Source organism: Cydia strobilella, chromosome 23 (genome assembly GCF_947568885.1).
Source record: "Cydia strobilella chromosome 23, ilCydStro3.1, whole genome shotgun sequence".
NCBI classification, from domain to species: domain Eukaryota; kingdom Metazoa; phylum Arthropoda; class Insecta; order Lepidoptera; family Tortricidae; genus Cydia; species Cydia strobilella.
The window spans coordinates 5497571-5520827 of NC_086063.1; the positions used below are offsets into that span (position 1 = coordinate 5497571).

The 23257-nt window shown below is 39.0% G+C and overlaps 1 protein-coding gene across 1 annotated transcript in view; it reads left to right on the top strand.

The window, feature by feature from the left end:
* The first annotated feature begins 888 nt into the window (after positions 1-888).
* Positions 889-23257, top strand: part of LOC134751907 (serine/threonine-protein kinase Genghis Khan) — an 80437-nt gene continuing 58068 nt past the window's right edge. Inside the window, exons 1-18 of the mRNA XM_063687460.1 lie at positions 889-1104; positions 2939-3113; positions 8335-8508; positions 9520-9641; positions 10707-10811; positions 12950-13054; positions 13843-13991; positions 14453-14546; positions 15272-15328; positions 15874-15928; positions 16774-16904; positions 17237-17323; positions 18181-18302; positions 18723-18876; positions 20244-20361; positions 21417-21526; positions 22203-22331; positions 22942-23055. Of these exons, the coding sequence (XP_063543530.1) occupies positions 3053-3113; positions 8335-8508; positions 9520-9641; positions 10707-10811; positions 12950-13054; positions 13843-13991; positions 14453-14546; positions 15272-15328; positions 15874-15928; positions 16774-16904; positions 17237-17323; positions 18181-18302; positions 18723-18876; positions 20244-20361; positions 21417-21526; positions 22203-22331; positions 22942-23055 (1887 nt within the window). The 5' untranslated portion in view covers positions 889-1104; positions 2939-3052. The remainder of the gene's footprint in view (positions 1105-2938; positions 3114-8334; positions 8509-9519; positions 9642-10706; positions 10812-12949; positions 13055-13842; positions 13992-14452; positions 14547-15271; positions 15329-15873; positions 15929-16773; positions 16905-17236; positions 17324-18180; positions 18303-18722; positions 18877-20243; positions 20362-21416; positions 21527-22202; positions 22332-22941; positions 23056-23257) is intronic.

Sequence of the window (23257 nt, forward strand, 5' to 3'; positions counted from 1 at the left end):
GTATTCTTTACATTGGAATTTATTTTAATATTTACTAAAAAAGGCCTAAAATGCATTTATAGTAGAATAAAAAATCTTAAATTAAAATAACATAACAATACAAAATTATTATGACTATTAAAATAGTTCATCGTGTTAATGAGTAGTGAAATGAGTTAGCAGTTTCCGCAGGCATTTCCGGATAGGACGTTGCCAGCACAATGCTCCCGAATTTAGCAATCTCGGTAGCAAACGGTTGGAATGTGATTGTAGGAGGCAAAATTAAAATCGTAACACACTACCGCACCGCACCGCGACCTTAGTGCGCCGCACCGTGAGAGCGAGAAAGATATATTTTTCTTGTTCTCACTTACGAGTGCGGCGCACCGTGACCTTGGTGCGGTGCAATAGTGTGTTATGTTATACCCGTAAGGGCGAGTTACACCTTCCTTCCGTTTAAATCATAATATTTTTTTGGATCAACATCCCAAGCTAATGGAAGTAAATCACGTAAATGTGCGCTGGAATATGTGAAATTAAATCGAAATAAGACTTGCTCGCTCTAAGGCATACCCTCATACCCTTGTCCCTAATGAGTATTATTGGGCCAGGGTTAGGCTGCAAAATACGATAAGAACGTGTTACTCAATCTAATTTATTATCAAAAGAGAGTGAGATGTGGATTAAATCATAGAATGAGAGAAAAGTTGACGAACGAGTTGCCTCTGATAAATTGAAAGTGATTTTTTGATCAAATCTAATACAAATTGTGACACATATTCTACACACATAGGAATCAATTTCATTTTTTTATTAAAAACATGCAAAACTTCATGAAGAACGTCATTTGCGTGTTTTGAAGTGGATTCTATTTATTGTCTATGCTTTGAGTCTATGGTTACTACGCTCCGTATGACGCAGTGAGTGATTCGTCTCCTGAGCGATCTTGTACGGAACAAAGCCCGTTCACTGCATTCTATTCAACCGCGTAAAATTTAGCAAGTTTGTCAAGGAACGTCAAACAAAATGGATTCGACCGAGCCCTCTGGCTACCCCCGAGTAAAATGTCCGCTTCGGGGACTTTTTAACTAATTTATTAACTCCTAAACTTATAGAAAAATTCAGGTGAATATTATAATGTTGAAGCTAAAGTGTTTTTACAAAGTGACAACAATGAGTCATCTCCAGTGTTTTTGCATAACAATCGATAGAATGGATTTAGGTTAAGATCTCTGTGCTATAGGATTCGGAACAATACAAAATTAAAACTGGAAATATAGCATTACAACGGGCTGTTATTTTCGTCTCACGCAAGTAATATGTTATTGTTTATTTATAGGTTCGATGCGGAAACGTATCGATATGTCATCGGTGTTCTAACTATAGTTTTTTTGTAAAAAAAAATGATTTGGTATTTAGATTCAAATCTACGTTTGGATTGGGTTGCGAAAGAGTTGTAATATCGAGTGTCGCCGCAACCTTGTGATGAATGGATAGAAAGTAATTTGTCGCCTTTTGTGTTGTTAGACAATGGTGAAATTCGCCTTGATTTCCTGCTTTATAAGCTGTTATGGGCGTTTTAGTTTTTTTGCTCCTCTGCCTCTACTGTCATTTTTATTCTGTTTTACCTTTTATATTATTAATATCGACTTTTCTTAATGAAAACTTGAGTGAAAGGTAAACAGAGATGCTATTAATATTTAGGTATTTGGTGACTAAGAAATTTTAAACACCTACACCTATTTATTTATTTTTATCTCTTATCTTTGAGAGCTGGTAGCTGCTTTATTGCTTTGATTACAAAACTTGTGTTGACACAGAGCAGCTGTAAATGCTTTGTAAACATTATTATCTGATAAAAATCATAACTTATGTCAAGTCATGGTATTTAACTTTAAAGTAACTTGTTTCTTGGTTTTAATATCCTGTAAATTACTTGTTATATCAGAATCTTTTTTTAGAATTTTAATGTGTGATATGATTACTTTAGTTTGTTGTGTAAATGAATACTAATGCTAATTTACTGACAGTGCAGCAACATGTTGCAAAAGTGTATAATGGGGTTGGTCGGTCGAATTGCTTAGCAGATGGCGCCAGCATAGCTTGCCCTGTCAATCCCTAGAATTGTGTCAGTTTTGTTTTTTTAATGCCCTGGATGCCAGTCCTTTAAGCCAAATCTCATAGAAAAAGGGGCAAGCTATAATGGTGCCATCTCTGCAAACCTTTGACAGTTGCCAACCCCATTTATTAAGACTGGTCTATTAGATGAACGAATCCTAGTAAACTTACCAGTAGCTATTGTTTAATTTTGATACTTATTAAAAAATGTATCTAATTATATTTCTTGTACCTACACAGTTTACACAATAAATATTTCTGATTAAAAATATTAACTGCATGGCATTTGCAATAACAAAGTACGGCTATGTTATCATTTATATCAAATTTCTATGAGAATATGATGTTAATAATGACAATCCTTCACTTTGTTTTGCTCAAGTTGGTGTAAAGTTAGCTTAGGCAGACTCTCAACGCCAGTATTGACGGTAGGATATTTAAATTCCCCCTAAGATGGTTAATATTATAAACCACTAGTCCGCGCTCTTAAATATATTAATGCACTCCTCACATCAGCACTGGAATGTGATGTATTTGCTAGTTGGGTGGATCTGAGTAAATAGTGTATGAAGTTCTGTGAGAGGATGGATAAACGAGAATCTTCTGTTTTGTATTAGTTTCTCATTTTTGCATTTGTTCCTACTGTTTGTCCTCTCCTTAAGTCCGTATCATGTCACTAGTCTGTATAATACTGTCTGTTTTAAATTTCACAGTGTATTAGTTTGCTGTAATGCTGTGTAATTTTTTGCGTCAATTAAATAAATATAATAAATTTGTATGGGAAATAGGTTTGTAAATATAACCTCAGGTAAATGTTATTAACGGTTAACATTTTTTACAGGTACATGCAACAATGGATCAAAGCAACACACACAATAAACTGCCTTAAGTTTACGGTAGCTTTTCTACGTATTAGTGTTAGTGTACGGACATGCAAGTGTAGTGTGAGTGCAGAATGTCGGACGACGAGGACTCTTCACCAGATTGGGCGCTGGTGCCCTTTAACAATGTGCCAAGTGAGTGGATTTTTTTTTATTAGCTTAAAAAAATACAAATTCTGCATAAGAAAAAAATACGAAAAGTAATGTAATATATGTGTATAGGGTGGTAATTTTTGCCTAAGGTACACTTATAAACACTGAGTTATTATTGCTATAGAGACGAAATGCCAAACAATGAAATTGTCGCAATCACACACCTGTATCACGCGACCAAAACGCTGTAAGCGCCGTAAGATTCATGGCGTTTACGCTTTTAGGTCGCGAGATTCACGCTCCGCTTCTGTGGTTTGATTGAAAATACTGGTTCTCTGTGCCGGTTCTATATGTTAGTAATAATAGTTCAATGCTTATAATAAAAGGGTTAAACTCCCGCAGATTGAACCGTACTTTGTGATTGGGGTTTTGTTTTTGTTAAAAAAAAACAAGAAGGTGTAAAAAATTTTATACAGGATCTAAACAAACTTATGTAGGTGAAAGTTGCAGTGATTTTTTTGGCGCCTAAGACAATCCATTATTTTACACTATAACAGACAACACACAGATTACCTACATAAGTTAAGTAATAAGTCTTATCATAAATACAATTTTCATAATTCTGAAAATTTTTACTCTTAACACCTCCAAAATTGCTTTTTACACAAAACCTTATCAAATTACACACCTTCCTCAAAGAATCCCTATATTGATCAGTTAACACCACATGAAAATCCGTTCAGTAGTTTTTAAGTTCATTGCGCACATATATACACACAAACAGACAGATGCGGCGGGGACTTTGTTTTATAAGGTGTAGTGATTGAATTGAAAAATAAATAGTAAATCCCTCATTTATAAAACTACGGACCTGATTTAGTTAAATTATGTTTTATCCCTTGACAGATAAAGACAAACAATTCATAGCTACTTCAGGCACGCGTTTATGAATAACCCCATAAGTACATAAAGCCTGACCAGTAATATATGATCATTGTCAAGAGGGCGCTGTTCTTTCTCATGTATAGGGTGACAGTTCAGTATAGTATGAAAAAAATAGTTCCGATGAAATTCCGCAACATGGCGCGTGATCATATATTCCTGGTCAGGCTTTAGGTACTTATGGGGTTATTCATAAACGCGTTCTTATGAGGATAGCCTCATAAGAAAACAATACTTTATGAACTGCTCAATAAGATGAAACAAAGTCAGTAAGATATGACCCCAATTAAATACAGCTGATACAATTATAGGAATACATTGTACATTTAGTTTCCTAAGTGTTCTAACTTTATTTTTGCCTCACCAAATAAAAATACACATATTATCCATAGTCTTAAACAAGTATCTATACAAATTTATCACTTTGTCCCCACAATATTAGGAGAAACATATTTATGAATATATATACAAATATGGCTAGCTATACTGTGAGCAATACAATAGTAGACCTTATGTGATTGCAAGAAGGTTTAGAATAGTTAACAAATTGTGTTGACGTTGATTAACATGCATCATTTCCTCAGTAAGTGAGGCTCAGTTTTATCCTGTTGAATGATTCACACCATTAAATTGATACAATAGGTATTAATTAGTTGTTTACTGATTCAATGTTCCTAATGATACTTTTCAAATGGAATGGTGTCTGGTATAGGATTTTTTTTAGGATGTACTGAAGTTTGAAAGCTATAAATAAAATGGTAGAGGCACAGAATTAAGTAATAGTAATGTAATATATGTGTATAGGGTGGTAATTTTTGCCTAAGGTACACTTATAAACACTGAGTTATTATTGCTATAGAGACGAAATGCCAAACAATGAAATTGTCGCAATCACACACCTGTATCACGCGACCAAAACGCTGTAAGCGCCGTAAGATTCATGGCGTTTACGCTTTTAGGTCGCGAGATTCACGCTCCGCTTCTGTGGTTTGATTGAAAATACTGGTTCTCTGTGCCGGTTCTATACGTTAGTAATAATAGTTCAATGCTTATAATAAAAGGGTTAAACTCCCGCAGATTGAACCGTACTTTGTGATTGGGGTTTTGTTTTTGTTAAAAAAAAACAAGAAGGTGTAAAAAAATTTATACAGGATCTAAACAAACTTATGTAGGTGAAAGTTGCAGTGATTTTTTTGGCGCCTAAGACAATCCATTATTTTACACTATAACAGACAACACACAGATTACCTACATAAGTTAAGTAATAAGTCTTATCATAAATACAATTTTCATAATTCTGAAAATTTTTACTCTTAACACCTCCAAAATTGCTTTTTACACAAAACCTTATCAAATTACACACCTTCCTCAAAGAATCCCTATATTGATCAGTTAACACCACATGAAAATCCGTTCAGTAGTTTTTAAGTTCATTGCGCACATATATACACACAAACAGACAGATGCGGCGGGGACTTTGTTTTATAAGGTGTAGTGATTGAATTGAAAAATAAATAGTAAATCCCTCATTTATAAAACTACGGACCTGATTTAGTTAAATTATGTTTTATCCCTTGACAGATAAAGACAAACAATTCATAGCTACTTCAGGCACGCGTTTATGAATAACCCCATAAGTACATAAAGCCTGACCAGTAATATATGATCATTGTCAAGAGGGCGCTGTTCTTTCTCATGTATAGGGTGACAGTTCAGTATAGTATGAAAAAAATAGTTCCGATGAAATTCCGCAACATGGCGCGTGATCATATATTCCTGGTCAGGCTTTAGGTACTTATGGGGTTATTCATAAACGCGTTCTTATGAGGATAGCCTCATAAGAAAACAATACTTTATGAACTGCTCAATAAGATGAAACAAAGTCAGTAAGATATGACCCCAATTAAATACAGCTGATACAATTATAGGAATACATTGTACATTTAGTTTCCTAAGTGTTCTAACTTTATTTTTGCCTCACCAAATAAAAATACACATATTATCCATAGTCTTAAACAAGTATCTATACAAATTTATCACTTTGTCCCCACAATATTAGGAGAAACATATTTATGAATATATATACAAATATGGCTAGCTATACTGTGAGCAATACAATAGTAGACCTTATGTGATTGCAAGAAGGTTTAGAATAGTTAACAAATTGTGTTGACGTTGATTAACATGCATCATTTCCTCAGTAAGTGAGGCTCAGTTTTATCCTGTTGAATGATTCACACCATTAAATTGATACAATAGGTATTAATTAGTTGTTTACTGATTCAATGTTCCTAATGATACTTTTCAAATGGAATGGTGTCTGGTATAGGATTTTTTTTAGGATGTACTGAAGTTTGAAAGCTATAAATAAAATGGTAGAGGCACAGAATTAAGTAATAGTAAAAAAAGAAAGATCGATGTGACAGTCTTTTGGTGTGTACTGGCCTTAAATAAAACATGTATAGGTGAACCTCAATGTAGTCAATAAAAAGTCTATGATAAAAGACATACACACATCACCCAAGAGGAGTCAAAACGGGTCACATTATATGAAAATTTCTATACAGAGTGTCCCGTTTTCTTTGCTCCTGAGTATACTTTAGTCTTGTCCATGTTTGGTGCGCCACTACAGAACCGTTTAGGAATTGTTCACATATGGAGGGGGATATCCTTTACAATCATTCGAATACTTCCTGTCCATTGTATCTAAATGACACCTGTATGGATTTGGGGATAAGCTTAAATATTCATGCATAACAAGTATGTTAGACAAGGATCTTTGATGCGTGTTTTAGATAAAGTGCTTTGAGGTAATTTCAAAAATAGATTAAAGTCTTAAATTATTAATTTTCTACTCAATGAAATCGTTTTGCTAACGATGTCGGTGTCCCGTCTTTTTGTCACGGCTAGCTTGATCGATTTCCTCTGGACATCAGGGGCTACCGCGAATACCGTATTTAGCAAATTGCGGGCATCTTTCTCTGTCACTCTAATTAAGCCATAATTGGAGTAAAAGAGTAAGATGCCCCCTTATCTTCCGACCCGCACGGGACAGGGCATTTGTACAGTCGCCTCATGACCATAATGCTTTCCTATAGTTTAGATAACATTAATTGTTAAATAAATGTAGTATTTTCTATAAAAAGGGACCTTATCGTCGATGGCGCTTACGCCATTATCGATGCTCCGATATAAATACAATGTCGCGCGAAGCTGTGCGGCGTAAGCGCCATCGACAATAAGGTCCCTTTTCATAGAAAATGCCCCAAATATTAAATTAACCAAATTTTTCGGCATCATTTTGCTAACGTTGTTGATGTCCGGTCTTTTTGTCACGATGAGCTAATAGTGCTCAAGGTCCGCTGGTCATCTAAAGAATTGGCGCCCTTGCAACGTGACTGCCTTCTTATCTTCCAATCCACACGGGATACTATAGGCCTTCATGGCATTTGTACAGTCGCCATCAGATATATCGGAGCGGCCAAGATGTTCACAATATCTGAACATGCACTCTATAACGCCCTGACAATAGAGGCGTGTTCAGATATTTGTGAGCGCCTTGGCCGCTCCGATATATCTGATGGCAACTGTGCCTACAGTCACCTCATGACCATCGTGCTTTCCTATAGTTTAAATAAAATTAATTTATAAATTAATATTAAATGTGTTCGAATTCACAAGCTAGCTAGAGTCTGGAAGCTGCACGAATGTACGCTTCAGATTTTTTTTTATTATACTTGAGCAAAATGAGCATGTGAAGAAAAGGAAAACCAGAAATCACTAAACAATATTGTTGTTTTAATGTGATCATAGTAATTACCCATATTTATTTATCCTCCTAAGGCCCAAGGTCCTACGTACGTCTTCAGTTAGACGAATTTTAAATCCTATTCAATTGGAACAAGGTCGATTTTGCTTTGTTTCGTAAAATTTCCAACAACGCAATATCAACTCTATTTCCAAATTTCAGTGGCAAATCTTGGATTTTTCATTTGTATGGCTGGGCCTTAAGGGGCCCACTGACTATCAGTCCGCCGGACGATATCGGCCTGTCAGTTAGAACAAAAATTTGACAGTCAATGGACAGGCCGATATCGTCCGGCGGACTGATAGTCAGTGGGCCCCTTTAGGAGGCTATGGAATTGTTAAAGGATGCTTCCTCGTTGATGCAACACAAATAGGAAAATTCAACTCGTATAAATAGTAAGATTTAACTGACTAGTGTGGAACTTGTCTTTAGCAGTAAGATTTATGAATTGTACCGGCGCAACATAACAAGACTAATCATTATCAATATATTCATCACATCATATTATTCCAGTCCTGGGCATCAAACGTCTCAAGCAGATCGAGACGTTGTTCCTCGCGCGACGCCTCCAAGGCCACGCTGGGCTCAGTGTGGAGACGCTCCTCGACGTTTTGCTCGTGTTGTACGACGAGTGCTGCGGCAGCAGTCTGAGAAGGGAGAAGGCTGTTGCGGACTTCATACAACACGGTAAGAAACAAAAATAAGTGGCCGCCATTGTGAACTTCTTACTTTATAGACCGATCGCTTCTCGCGGGGCTTTGTGAAGAGACGCTAGTATGTGCTGAGATAGCAGTTTGTGACTTCAGAAGGCAGTTGCGGACTTCATACAACACGGTAAGAAACATAAAAAAAACAGGCATAATTTGGGCGCCATTGTAAAGTTGTCACTTATTAGTCCGATTGTATCACGCTGGGCTCAATGTGGAACTGTGGAGACGCTCCTCGACGTGTTGCTTGTGTTGTACGAAGAGTGCTGCGGCAGCAGTCTGAGAAACGAGGCCGCCATTATGAATTTCTAACTAAATGGCCGATCGCTTTACGCAGGGCTCAGTGTAGGTCATAAGTACTGAAAGTTAGTATAATCTCAAAAACTGTAAAAACATATTATTTTATAATACCATTTCTTAATTCTTTCTGACACTACGTACAAATTTTCCTTACGATAGAGACATCTCTAAGTGGCTCATTATACGAATTTTCAGTATTGCCCACGCACAATGGTAAGAAAAAAAAACATGTAACATAATTAAATGGAAGACACCATTTTGAACTGATGATATTCCATCAATTCCATGTCTCAGCTGAAAATTGAAGTACTGCATTTGAGTACTGGACAGGTTGCGTTTTTAGGGTTCCGTACCCAAAGGGTAAAAACGGCCCTATTACTAAGACTCCGCTGTCCGTCTGTCCGTCCGTCTGTCTGTCTGTCACCAGGCTGTATCTCATGAACCGTGATAGCTAGACAGTTGAAATTTTCACAGATGATGTATTTCTGTTGCCGCTATAACAACAAATACTAAAAACAGAATAATATAAATACTTAAATGGGGCTCCCATACAACAAACGTGATTTTTTTGCTGTTTTTTTCCGTAATGGTACGGAACCCTTCGTGCGCGAGTCCGATTCGCACTTGGCCGGTTTTTTTTCTTGTTCACATTGGCCATATTTACAAGTTTTTCTTTGTTTATCGTCCACAGTGAAGCCAGTGGCAACAGCCCTCAAACGGCTGCGACTATCACGTGATGATTTCGAACTGGTGAAGGTGATCGGGCGAGGCGCCTTCGGAGAGGTGTGCGTTGTCAGGGCGTCTTTTATGCAGGTATGATAACACCATCCTTATTACTTAACTCCTTAAATACCACGGGTCTAAAGAGCTTATTACACTATCATTATTTAGTGACTAACAAGAGGGACGCCGCTATACGTGAGACGCGATAAGAGATACATCCTATCGTTTCTCACGTATAGCGGCGTCCCTCTTGTTAGTCACTCATTTAGGATAGCGTAATAAGCTCTTACACTTTAGCATATTTGTGTCGCTAACTTCAAACTCTGGTAAATCCATTCGACCCTCTCGCCAAATATCTACCCTATTACCCTTTCTTAACACCTAAATCGCATAATCTGACAGATGGATTTACCCGAGTTTGATGTTAAGCGACTCATTTAGCTAAGTATATTTAAAATGTATATTTGTGTAAGTACAGTCAATCAATTTGATTCCTAGGCCACTAGAACCATGCCATAATGAATTAATTTGTTTATCTTCTACGACAGTGCTTAATTGAGTGATGTATGTCATGTCGACAAGGTTCTATAGTGGCCTAGGCATCAAATTGGTTGACTGTACCTATAGTAATCATAGTAGTCTCGACGTGTGTCTATTTTCATATCCACACCTTATAATCCTGCACCAAACTAACTGTCTCTGTTTAGTTCAATGGTTGACTGGTAGAGAATGCCTCAAGGCGTTAAGTCCACCATTTGTACCTACTCTTTATGTAAAAAATTGTGCAATAAATTTTAAATAAATAATTGAGTTTTGATTATTTATGCCGATCTGTTATCACGTTCGCGCATTGACGAATAACAAAACAAAAATCTTTATCTATGCATCCGTGGGTTAAGAATAAACGCTTGTCGGTGGAGTAAACGCCAGTGCTCTTTTTTGAGCCAGACTTACCTGTATGTTTGTAGTATTGTGTTCCTGATGGTAAAGTCGATTTTGCTTCTAGAATGTTTAAGATAAAGCTGACAACAGCACAAGCTGTCGGTGGTAACATCTTGATATGAATAAAGGGATTTATATTATCGAAATGAGAACAAGGTTTGCTTAAAAACAACCCTATTCCATTGGCATTAGAGTTTTAATTTGAATTTGCAGGGCACAGATGCAGGCGCGAACACAGTGCCCGGTGGAACTGTTTCAACTACCACAGGCGAACGGGTGTATGCCATGAAGATACTTAACAAATGGGAGATGCTTAAGGTAAGTTCATTTAGTTCCCAATAAGGGATAAGTTCGCCTTTAATGTAATTAATTATTTCTGCACCGTGTAACTCCCGTTAGATAATACACAACCTAAACCATTGAAGGACCTTGAAACTGGATTAGAGTTGTGCATGCTCGTTCACTGAAAAGATCGCTCCCAACTAGTACAATCTCCATGAATCTAGTATAACTGGATCGGTCATGAGGAGTGGGGGAAAATGACCGAACGGGATAGTCTTATGTATCTTTCAGTAGGAGTAGCAGAGAAAGCGCTGTTATTGTTTGTCCTTGTCATAGTTTCACTTTTCCACCGCTGCCACAACCGAGGTTGTGGCAAACAAATAAGTACGTGACATGTCATGTTTGTTCGTTGCTTGTTTAATTATCGTTGTTTTGTATGAAATTGTGCTTTCTCTTATGAAATATAGTGATGGTTAGCGTTTTGAATGCTTGAACTTTGATAAAATACTGGTGAATTGTTCTGTAATAGCCGCTCTGAGCAAAAATATGAGATCATAACCTTTCACACGTAAGTACGGTATTTTACACCTTCCTCTTAACGCAATATGTGAGAATAACATCGTAAAATTACGTTACACTCAAAGCAATGTAGAATCAAACGATTTCAATAAAAATATCACAATTATTTACGCAAATTAACAAAACATTATTTGTAAAATTATCCGCCCAAATTACGTAGGTAGGTAGGAGTCTGAGGTCAGCCATTTTTAAACTTCTTCTTAATTTAGCTGCATAACAATCATGTTAGGGATACCAGATGAAAATATCATAATTTTATGGGTAATTTTGACCTCGAAGTTTTTTCGTACTTCTAATTCCAAAAAATAAATAAACAAATGTTGTGAAGATTAAATGTGGTGTACATTAATTGGTGTGATTGCGATTTGTGATTTCTTTAAATTAAAACCCATAATACATTTTATTTTACGTTTTATTTACTAAACATGTTTAGTTTTGTACCACCTGCGCGAATTATAGGAGGTATTTCATTGTTTATACGCCTAAAAAGAACGGCCCATTGACATTTTATTTAACAATTTTTTAATACCGTCAAACAAGCTAACTTTGCCTCCAGGGTAATCGCCCCAACGTGATATCAAATATTGGGGTAATTTTTACCAATATGGTATCCCCACGTTTATGACGTCATCTATGTCTATCCCTTACGGGCGCACGCGTATAGCTGGTCTATGTAATGCTAGGTCTATGACAATCTCACAACTGTACTAGTTCGGTCTTTTAGTACATTTAGTTAGTACACCGAGAGAAACTGAGCATAACAAGCGGCTATCTGCTATCTCGCTCATACTAGCCGGCCGGGCGGGAGCCGTTCGGCCATCTTGCTCGCACGCGCTCGGCGAGCAGCGAGCCGGCGAGTCGACGCTTAGTTCGATCGGATCACTCGGATCGCTTTGCTGTCTTTGTTACTCCTCGGTCCTCGCTCCCATTCTGTTTCGTTCGCGTGTAGTGTACTAAAACGTACTAAGAGCAGAATCATTAGGGAATAGTTCGGTCTAGTACAGTGGAGGGAATCGTGTCTTTTGATTTTAGTACATGTACTACACAAGCCTAAACTGGAAACATACATAATTATTCTTCAAATATTGTGAGAGCACCAGAAATTATGTTTTGAAATTCAATCCTTAGTGTAGTACATAAGGCTTGATATTTTTGGATGACTCCTACGAATGTAACATTTGGACAATTCAGCTAGGCACATACAAGCCCTTAGGGCAGCAAGGACAATCTAAGATTAATTAGTAAGAATGTCCTATAACAAAACTTCCGTGAGACACAGACATATTAAATATATTAATAACGGGTCACTCACGTGTTTTAAGTCGAAAACGCTCGACATGTTTCACTCCGTACCGAGTAGCGTCATCAGGAGCTTGCGTCGACAGTGACGGACCGAGCTGAGTCATCGGGCGCGGAGGGCTGCGGCCCGCAGTCTGCGCCGGTCCGTCACCGTCAACGCAAGCTCCTGATGACGCTCCTCGGTACGGAGTGAAACATGTCGAGCGTTTTCGACTTAAAACACGTGAGTGACCCGTTATTAATATATTTAAATGTCCTATAAGTTTACTTATTTATGATGTTCGTGATGTTTGCAGCGCGCGGAGACAGCATGTTTTCAAGAAGAGCGAGATGTTTTAGTGTACGGAGACCGGCGGTGGATCACCAACCTACATTATGCCTTTCAGGACGAACACAATTTGGTGAGTGGCGTATCTCTCTAATTTCTCGCATCTTTGGTATTAAGAGTCCCCGGCAAGCTCGGCCGAATTGCACCTTCCCATACAAACGTAGTTCCGTCCTCATTTTCGAAACTACGTGTTGGATTGTAATGAAAATGAAACTGCACATACAATGACATGAGGTTATATTTAGGTCTGAAATTAGTTTATATAGCTCCAGTTTAAGTTTTGTATGAAAAACTTAAATTCGCTGTATTTTTTTTTAAGTATGGTATCTGAAGCTACATAAACTAATTACAGGCATAGATATATCTTATACAGTTTGTGTAAGTACAAAGTTTCAGAGCAATCTAGCTAGCCGTTTTAAAATGATAGCGGAAGTACGTTTGTATGGAGAACCGAGCTTGCCGGAGACCCTTAAGGAGAAGTGATATATCGCTCGTGGCCGCAGCGCGTAAGATCTGTAAACTGACATTTATGTTCGGATTCTCCCCTTCTTAGCTTGAAAGTCTTGAAAACCCGGGCACAGAATAAATAATAGTACTAGGTACAGAAAGTTAAATCTCCAAAACGCTTCTATTACGACAGATATGACCGCTAGGTGGCGCAAGCGCGAACAGGCATCCATTCCGTAGCGGTGCGCGGCAACTACTATGGCTAGACACCAAAATTGGTGTGGGCCGCGTGTACTTTTAGCGGCGCGACGAAATCGCGGAGTGAGCCACGCCTGCCCCGGGTCATAGCCTTTGCCCCTGTGTGCAAGAATGCCTTCACAAGATCTGTTGGATAACGTAAACCGTTTTTTCCAGTACCTAGTAATGGACTACTACTGCGGCGGCGATCTTCTAACCCTGCTGTCCAAGTTTGAAGACCGCCTACCTGAAGACATGGCCCGTTTCTACATCGCTGAGATGGTGCTCGCTGTCCAGAGCGTTCATGAACTCCGATACGTGCACAGGTAAATAGATATTTTTATGTCATTATTGATATAGTCTGCGTCTTCTCAAATGATTCTTACGCCTAAGACGGTAATCTGTTAAACAAAAGCCATTGTTCCTTTTGTGTGACCGGTAGGCCATTGTGTGCCATGGAGTCTAAGATAGATAAGAGGAAAGAGAAAATCGTGCCATGTTTTGTCTTTATCATTTTTTCATGGTCGGGTTATGGCATCATGTGGGCATCATAGCAAGGAGGCTATGGCGAAATATCGAAATGTATAAGAGTGAAAGAGAAAAGACATTGGACACGCAAACCGGATAAATTGCGTAGTATACATTTTATATGAATATTCTTACTCTTACCCCCGGTCGCTCGGTGGCGCGTCTACTACTTCTATGTACTATGTCTATGCACACAAACTATTGCATTACGTTACGCGTCATAGTTTTCCTTGCTTGTAATATGTTGTTTGTATTGCAGAGACATAAAGCCCGACAATGTCCTGCTAGACGCCAGCGGCCACATCAGACTCGCAGATTTCGGCTCGTGCCTTCGATTGGGAGATGACGGGAAGGTACTAAACTACAGTACCGGCCAATAATATATCACCTTTGAGTGTTTTTGTATGAGCTTGTATAGAGTAAACAATATAGGTTAGTTTGTAGATTGCATATTTTACTAGTCATTTTATACAAATATATGATGAATACTGAAAATGAAATACAGTGAATTACAATAGGATACTCAGCATATTACTAAAAAACCTCTAGTAAAAAAAATGAAGTTAACAATACATTTAAAAAAAAACCTCTATGAAAAAACCATTACATGAGACCAATTTTTAAGGAATACTACTAGACTACCTAAAGCAGGGAGGTGGAAGTCACTCACAAATATATAAAAAAAGTTATACCGTAAAAACATGGAGGTGATATATTATTGGCCGGTACTGTAACACAGTTTATGTGGGTGAATCAACTTAAAAACACTGATTTCGTGTTTTAGACTCCCTAGCAAAGAAAAATCGATTTTTCAAAAATGTTTCTTTTTTTTTACTTTTTTGTTTACACGGGCAGTTTCAGATCTATAAGTATTGATTTAACACATTAAAATTAACAACTTGATCAGATAAAAGTTACATTTTGTACGGTAACGCAGCAGGAAAATACAAAAATGGTGTGTCCCTGATTTTAGTAGCGTGAACAAATGTGTTTTGATGCTTTAGTTTAGAATAGTCTTACCCATCTTAAATATGATTTTGCGAGGAAACAGTCCGTTTAACCATTGCGATTGTTACAGGTACAAAGCAACGTTGCTGTAGGAACACCGGATTACATATCGCCAGAGATTCTTAGGGTGACTATAACTTTCTTTAATTCTTTGAACGCTAAACACTCTTATATTCGTCGTGAGTTGTCGGGCCCATAACGCTTTTAGGCGTTTTTTTGCTGTCCGTTTTCAAGGTTACCTGCATGATTCAGGGCCGGTACAGACGGACTGCAATCCGACTGCAACTTGTTCCAATACATATTGCAGTCGGGTTGCAAATTGCAATCCGTCTGTATCGGCCATTAGTTTGTGATGTGTGTCGTCATGTTTTTACGTAAAACAAATGATCAATATGTATACGTAACTTGATTAATATGCCTTAATGGCTCCTCTACACGATGGCCCAGCGTAGGCCACTCCAAGGGACGCATTTATACGTTAGAGGGAGCAAGTGATATTGCTATCTCACTCCAGCGCATAGCAGCGTCCCTTGGACTGGCCTACGCTGGGCCATCGTGTAGAGGAGCCATAATGTTTTCCACCTTCCTTATTTACCTATTTTTATAGTTTTGCTTTGTGGTGACCAATTTAATTCCAAATCAAGTAAATATCTTTTTAATTTCATCTTTCAGGCGATGGAGGATGGTCAAGGTCGTTATGGTCCTGAATGTGATTGGTGGTCTCTAGGTGAGTGTCAAATTCGGGTCTTTATGACTTATCTAAGTGTTGTTGTTCTTGCATGTCTTAGCAAGCAGACTTGACGAGATTCAACATCTGGTACTAAATTTAATTATGTCCAATATATGAATATGATATTTAGGTGATATTACCGATTTTAAAGTCGAAGTATGTTCGATTTTTATATAAATATTTGCTTGCCTATTGTGGTTGTTCTCTTTATATCCACAATCAAAACTATTTTATACACGGTGGCTAAAAAATAAGCGCATTCCCGTAGCCAGGGAGGTTTTGGGATTATACTAAGCAACTATGCCCCCGCATTTTGGCTGCTCCATTTTCTAATTAAATTTTTTTTCGCGATTCCGTTGTTGGTCCCATAGTAAAAGTTGCTTAGTATAATCCCAAAACCATCCTGGCAACGGGGATGCGGTTATTTTTTAGCCATAGTGTATAACTCGCAATAGTAAACAATGACTTTAAACATTAAATTATATTTGTTGTTGTTTGTTATTTTAGCATAGTGTATCCTTTAGGTAGAAACATTTATTTGTAAAAGGATACTTTATTATATAGGTATATTTTTTCTAAGAGCATAGGATAGTAAGATAGCAACTTAAGTAGGTGCATAAAATTGTAAAAAAAAGAGCTTTCTCGCCAACAAACTGCATATGCAGTTTGGCGAGTAATTTTGAAATTAATTATGTAAATTAGTTATGCCTTTGAAAAATAAATGAAAAAAAAAAAATCTTTGTCATGTTAGCGGTCGGTGGCATTTTCTCAAAGTAATATTTAGTTTATAATAATGTAGATCGATTTTCATAATTAAAATTTTCATATTTAATCGTTTTCAGGCGTGTGTATGTACGAGATGCTATTCGGAGAGACGCCATTCTACGCGGAGTCTCTCGTGGAAACATACGGCAAGATCATGAACCACGCTCGTTCTTTTAGCTGCCCACCGCCTCTAGAACATGCTAAACAGGTATGGAATCACATGTACGCGAAAAGCCGAAGTTTTGTGGTTTTATCAAGTGACAAGTTGACAACCTTAACTCCTTAATTGCATAAAAATTAGTTAACAAAAATCACCATTAATTGGTTACTAGTACGGTCCACTATGGCTCTAAATTTGCGGTATATTATATATAATTACTGAGTTTTATTGTCATAGCGATAAACTAATAAAATTGTGCGTTATTCACGATTTTTATCTCATGAATATATCAGATACAAACGAAATCATAATATATGACATACTTATTTACAAATTAATAAAATAATTGCAAATTTAAATGATTAAATAATTAATTACAGGTGTCAGACGAGGCGACAGACTTGATTAGGAAGCTAATATGCGCTGCTGACCAAAGGCTGGGAAAGAATGGCTTGCAAGATTTTAAGGTAAATTTTATTATTCTACTTACTTATATAGTATTTACAGCAAAATCTAAATTATACCTATATGATATAACTTGAATGATGAATTATGAAATGATTTCATCATCATCATCATCCTACTCTCATCCGCTGCTGGACATAGGCCTCTCCTATTGCACGCCACTGAAATGATTTGTGGGTGTTCAAAATACTATCTATGTATGTAGATTCCCCCCCCCCCCCCCCCCGCGCCCGCGCGGCCCTCTAATTAGTTGACACGACCTATGACAGAGACGTAAAATAGACATGCACCTGGCCGCCGGTGTGGTGCTCCTCGTGAACTTCGTAAATTCGGATACCTACCTGAAGAATTGTGCCCTGCCCGAGTCCTGCCTGCGGATCCCATCTCCCGGAAAGGTTAGTGGTGCTGTCTTGACGATCTGACAAATATTTTCCAAAATTACCTACTTGCCCCTTTCTTAAACAGTGGGTTTCCATTAGAGAATGGTCTTTACGTTTCATGTGCATAAGGATAAGGACCTTTCCATCAGAAAAGGAAATGATGGTGAGCTACATTTATTATAATATTTCATACTAAAATAAAAATATGTCAGCAGTTTCATAATAAAATAAAAACAATTATTCAGAAAATAAAATCACCAAGAAGAGGGTTCCCTACTTTTTAGTATTTGTTGTTATAGCGGCAACAGAAATACATCATCTGTGAAAATTTCAACTGTCTAGCTATCACGGTTCATGAGATACAGCCTGGTGACAGACAGACAGACGGACAGCGGAGTCTTAGTAATAGGGTCTTTGGGTACGGAACCCTAAAAACATAAAAATTGTAATAAACAAATGTAACTTTTGTTCCTCCACAGAACCACGGCTGGTTCGCCGGCTTAGAGTGGGAAGCGCTCCGAGAAATGCAAGCGCCTTTTGTTCCCGACGTGGCCAGCCCTACTGATACCTCCAACTTCGACGTGGATGACACTGACATCAGGTATTTTCAGGTTTTTTTAGTGATTTACTACTACTACTACTATTTTTGAACTTTCATCACAGAATAAATAATAGTACTACCGTACAGAAAGGACACTTCGTACAAAACCGAAGTTTGACAGCGGTTCAGGGACGAATCAGGCTGTCCCTTTCTAATGTATGCCACTATTCTTTTCGGCTATTTACGGTTGTCAAAATTCAAGTCCTTATTTATGGTCGCGCACGTAAAGGGATGAATTGTGTCAACCCTACTAATCGGAGCAATGCTGAGCTGAACGGAGCCGAGGATGCCCGACAGGAGGAGTGTCCCCCCACTGCTTTCATCTCGTCGCTGCTTTCATTAAATAAGCTCGATAAAGCTAAATGGTCGCGAGCAGACATTAGTACCAATAAAGTGATCGTATTTACACAATATTTTCAGATTATCAGAGGCGGTGCCACCACCATCAGCGTCGTCAGCGTTCTCGGGTCTGCACCTGCCGTTCGTGGGCTTCACGTTCACGGCGGGGAGTCGACTCTCGGACTTGGGTGCTCCCGCTACACCGCTCAGCCCCGCCAAGAACGCTCCCAGCCAGGTATGTATCTTCGTTCGTGGGCTTCACGTTCACGGCGGGGAGTCGACTCTCGGACTTGGGTGCTCCCGCTACACCGCTCAGCCCCGCCAAGAACGCTCCCAGCCAGGTATGTATCTTCGTTCGTGGGCTTCACGTTCACGGCGGGGAGTCGACTCTCGGACTTGGGTGCTCCCGCTACACCGCTCAGCCCCGCCAAGAACGCTCCCAGCCAGGTATGTATCTTCGTTCGTGGGCTTCACGTTCACGGCGGGGAGTCGACTCTCGGACTTGGGTGCTCCCGCTACACCGCTCAGCCCCGCCAAGAACGCTCCCAGCCAGGTATGTATCTTCGTTCGTGGGCTTCACGTTCACGGCGGGGAGTCGACTCTCGGACTTGGGTGCTCCCGCTACACCGCTCAGCCCCGCCAAGAACGCTCCCAGCCAGGTATGTATCTTCGTTCGTGGGCTTCACGTTCACGGCGGGGAGTCGACTCTCGGACTTGGGTGCTCCCGCTACACCGCTCAGCCCCGCCAAGAACGCTCCCAGCCAGGTATGTATCTTCGTTCGTGGGCTTCACGTTCACGGCGGGGAGTCGACTCTCGGACTTGGGTGCTCCCGCTACACCGCTCAGCCCCGCCAAGAACGCTCCCAGCCAGGTATGTATCTTCGTTCGTGGGCTTCACGTTCACGGCGGGGAGTCGACTCTCGGACTTGGGTGCTCCCGCTACACCGCTCAGCCCCGCCAAGAACGCTCCCAGCCAGGTATGTATCTTCGTTCGTGGGCTTCACGTTCACGGCGGGGAGTCGACTCTCGGACTTGGGTGCTCCCGCTACACCGCTCAGCCCCGCCAAGAACGCTCCCAGCCAGGTATGTATCTTCGTTCGTGGGCTTCACGTTCACGGCGGGGAGTCGACTCTCGGACTTGGGTGCTCCCGCTACACCGCTCAGCCCCGCCAAGAACGCTCCCAGCCAGGTATGTATCTTCTTCTATTCTTCTTTGTCGTATGCTCATGACATGACTGTGAACACTCTTCACCCGTGGCTTCCATGCTTGGATCCGTTGTATGCAGGTATGTATACAGGGTCAGCATTTATTCTCTTGGGGCTGCAAAACTGTCCTTCAAGTGGTTGTTGGAAACGAAGACAAACAGGCTTTTAAAAACGTGACCCAGCTTTAGCTGTCATATCCAAAGGATACCTATATGGCAGACAGTGATTATAAGTTGTTTTTTGTTCTAAAAAAGATGTTCGCTAGCTTAATTATTATTTTTTTACTTGAAAGACCATTGCAAAAACTAACAATTTCGAGCAAGATTTGAACTTGCGACATTAAAAGTACAGTTTTTTTACAACGACGTAACTGAAACTGACTTAATTATTTTGCAGGCCCCATCAAATGCTGGCGACAGAGCGGCCCTGAAAGCCCTCGAGCGGGAGAACGCACTCCTAGCACAAACCATCGCAGAGTTAAGATCAGGAGGACAACCCTTGGACGTTGGGAGTGGTAAGACCGAAAAGAATATCAGATATTTTGAATTAGTTTATCGGTACCGTGAGCCGGGGTGAATAGGGATGGCTGAGGTAAATAGGGACAAAACTTAAAATGTGATTTACATGACAATTTCTTAATAACTGCCCACACAAATTGTATCATACAAAATCTACTTCTATTTTCAATCATTGCTACAATTTGTGTAAGTATTTTGAAGGAAATTGTCAGGTAAATCACATTTAAAGGTTTGTCCCTATTCACCCCAGCCGTCCCTATTCACCCCAGCCATCCCTATTTACCCCGGTTGACGGTATCTGATTAATTTGTAATTTTGTATACGTTTATAAAGTCGTTTACAATGAAATGTTTTGGTGCCATTAAAACTCTGTAAGAAAACAGCACAATCTTATTGACTTTTGAATGTCTAAGAAATTCCTAAGGGTGGAGCACTATGAAATCAATGCATTGTCTGTTTGTGGCATGACAATTTCGATTCGCGCGCTATTTTTAGGGTTCCGTACCCAAAGGGTAAAAACGGGACCCTATTACTAAGACTCCGCTGTCTGTCTGTCTGTCCGTCTGTCACCAGGCTATATCTGATGAACCGTGATAGCTAGACAGTTGAAATTTTTGACAGATGATGTATTTCTGTGTCCGCTATAACAACAAATACTAAAAACAGAATAAAATAAATATTTAAGTGGGGCTCCCATACAACAAACGTGATTTTTTTGCCGATTTTTGCGTAATGGTACGGAACCCTTCGTGCGCGAATCCGACTTGCACTTGTTTTTAAGTATTTACCCATATACTGATTTAAACTTTCACGATTTTTACTCATTATCGGAGGTAAATTTAAAACTATTTTACGCGATTAAGTCCCGTGGAGATAAATAATAATTTACCCATATAATTGGCAAGTTTAATACTAAACAAAACATCTGTAGAGAAGAGACTAAAATTTTACATTTACGAATTCCAATAGTAAGTACAAACAGCAACACTGTTAACTGTATATCGGTAAACTTGACTAGCAGATACAGATATATGTTTTTATGTTGTTGCAGAGGAATCTATCACATTGAAAGAGGAGCTCGCAGCATTATCGAAAAGAAACGCGGAGTTAGAAGCGCAAGTGCGATGTTACGAACAACTTAGCAGCGGGGTCGTGGCGCAGGTGATTTTTTGCTTTTCACCTTTGTACATCACCAAATAATATTGTGCCTGTGTGCTGTAGGCATACATTATTTTATGATGTTATCAATGACTTGATTTATCCGATATTCAATCATCGGATACCTAATAATACCTAATACTTAATAGAAGGATATACCTATATTTATCTCATTAATAAATTGATTTAGATATCGAGGAACATAATTAGGTATATGAAAATGATCCAGAAATATTCATATGTTCATTACCGCTTCCGCATTTTGAATTCGGTTAAAAACCATCATCACACCATAAAGTAAAATGTTTCGTTGTTTGTATGGCGAACGTGAATCCGTGTAGTATTGAATTCTAACGTAACATATTTAAAATAGAATTCAATATACCTTCTAATGTGGGTTTACGTGTCGGCCAATGAAAGTCAATAATAATATTAGGACCGTGGGTTGTATTAGGATAAAACAAATAGGTCCATTACAAGATATACTGTAATATAATTAGTATTTCAGGCGCCAAGGAATTATTTTAAAGTCGGACCACGCAAAATTTTCATGCCAAGTGTTAAATGGAGCTTATAAAGATATATATGCATTTTAACTGCCAAGCATGTGCAAAGTTAGCGTAGTCAGAGTCTATCCTGTAACTCGCACAAGAAGTTTGATCCTATTTATTACTTACAGGATCCATCGGCGCCTCAAGATGCAGTAACGAGGGTACGCGAACTGGAGATGATGGTCACGACCCTCAACCTTGAGAAGGAGGAGCTCGTCAAGGACAAGGTGGATTCTACTGAGAAGCTGAGGTTGCAGGTACATAAACTTAACTATATTTCTATTGAATTAAACTATGAAAACGGATTATATCGCGTATATTGAATTTATAATACATCCCGACGTTTCGAACCCTTTACAGCGTTCGTGGTCAACGGGTGACTGAGGAAAAATTACAAAGTGCAAAAAATACCCACATACTAAAATAATGAACAACCATAAACTAACTTTAAGGCTGGTTGTACATGCAAAATCGGTTCACAAGGCTAGTTATACACTACAATTATTTTAAAGTAAAGATATATAGTATAGGTATATATATACGCGATAATAAAAAAATAAAAAAACTACGCCGGCTCCAACCCTACACCACGGACCCGAGAAGATTTAATTCCCTCCTAAATTGTAGGAGGGTATCCCAATATGGGACCGGCAACAAACTCGGCGGTCGGTTTTATTTCATGAGTAACTATCGCGGTAACCGAAGACAATATTATATTTCTATTATTAAATAAACAGTTGTCAATATTCCGTCGGCGCAATCTTAAGTTACGCACCTTTAGTGATGTCACTCCGTCTTCGTTGTCGTCAAGACCGTGTTATTAATTAAAGGCCGCCATGATTTCTAAATGTTTATCGTCTGTTTCAGGATAAAGAACTAAAGGATGCCGTTGCGCAGCGTAAGCTAGCTATGACGGAATACAACGAAGTGACGGACCGCCTGTCGGAGTTGCGGCAACAGAAACAGAAGTTATCGCGGCAGGTAATATACAGTATACACATGCATACAATATTTCTCCAACTAAATCTAACAATTTTCTTACATAGTGTTTTGAGCTCCCCTCAAAGGCAAAAGTTGAGAACACACAAGGCGAGCGCAGAGGCCAGTCTCTATCTAGATCAAATGGTCCGATCAATGGGCTACCGTTTTTGTGCTCACCACTGTAGATGTAGGTCCAGCAGAA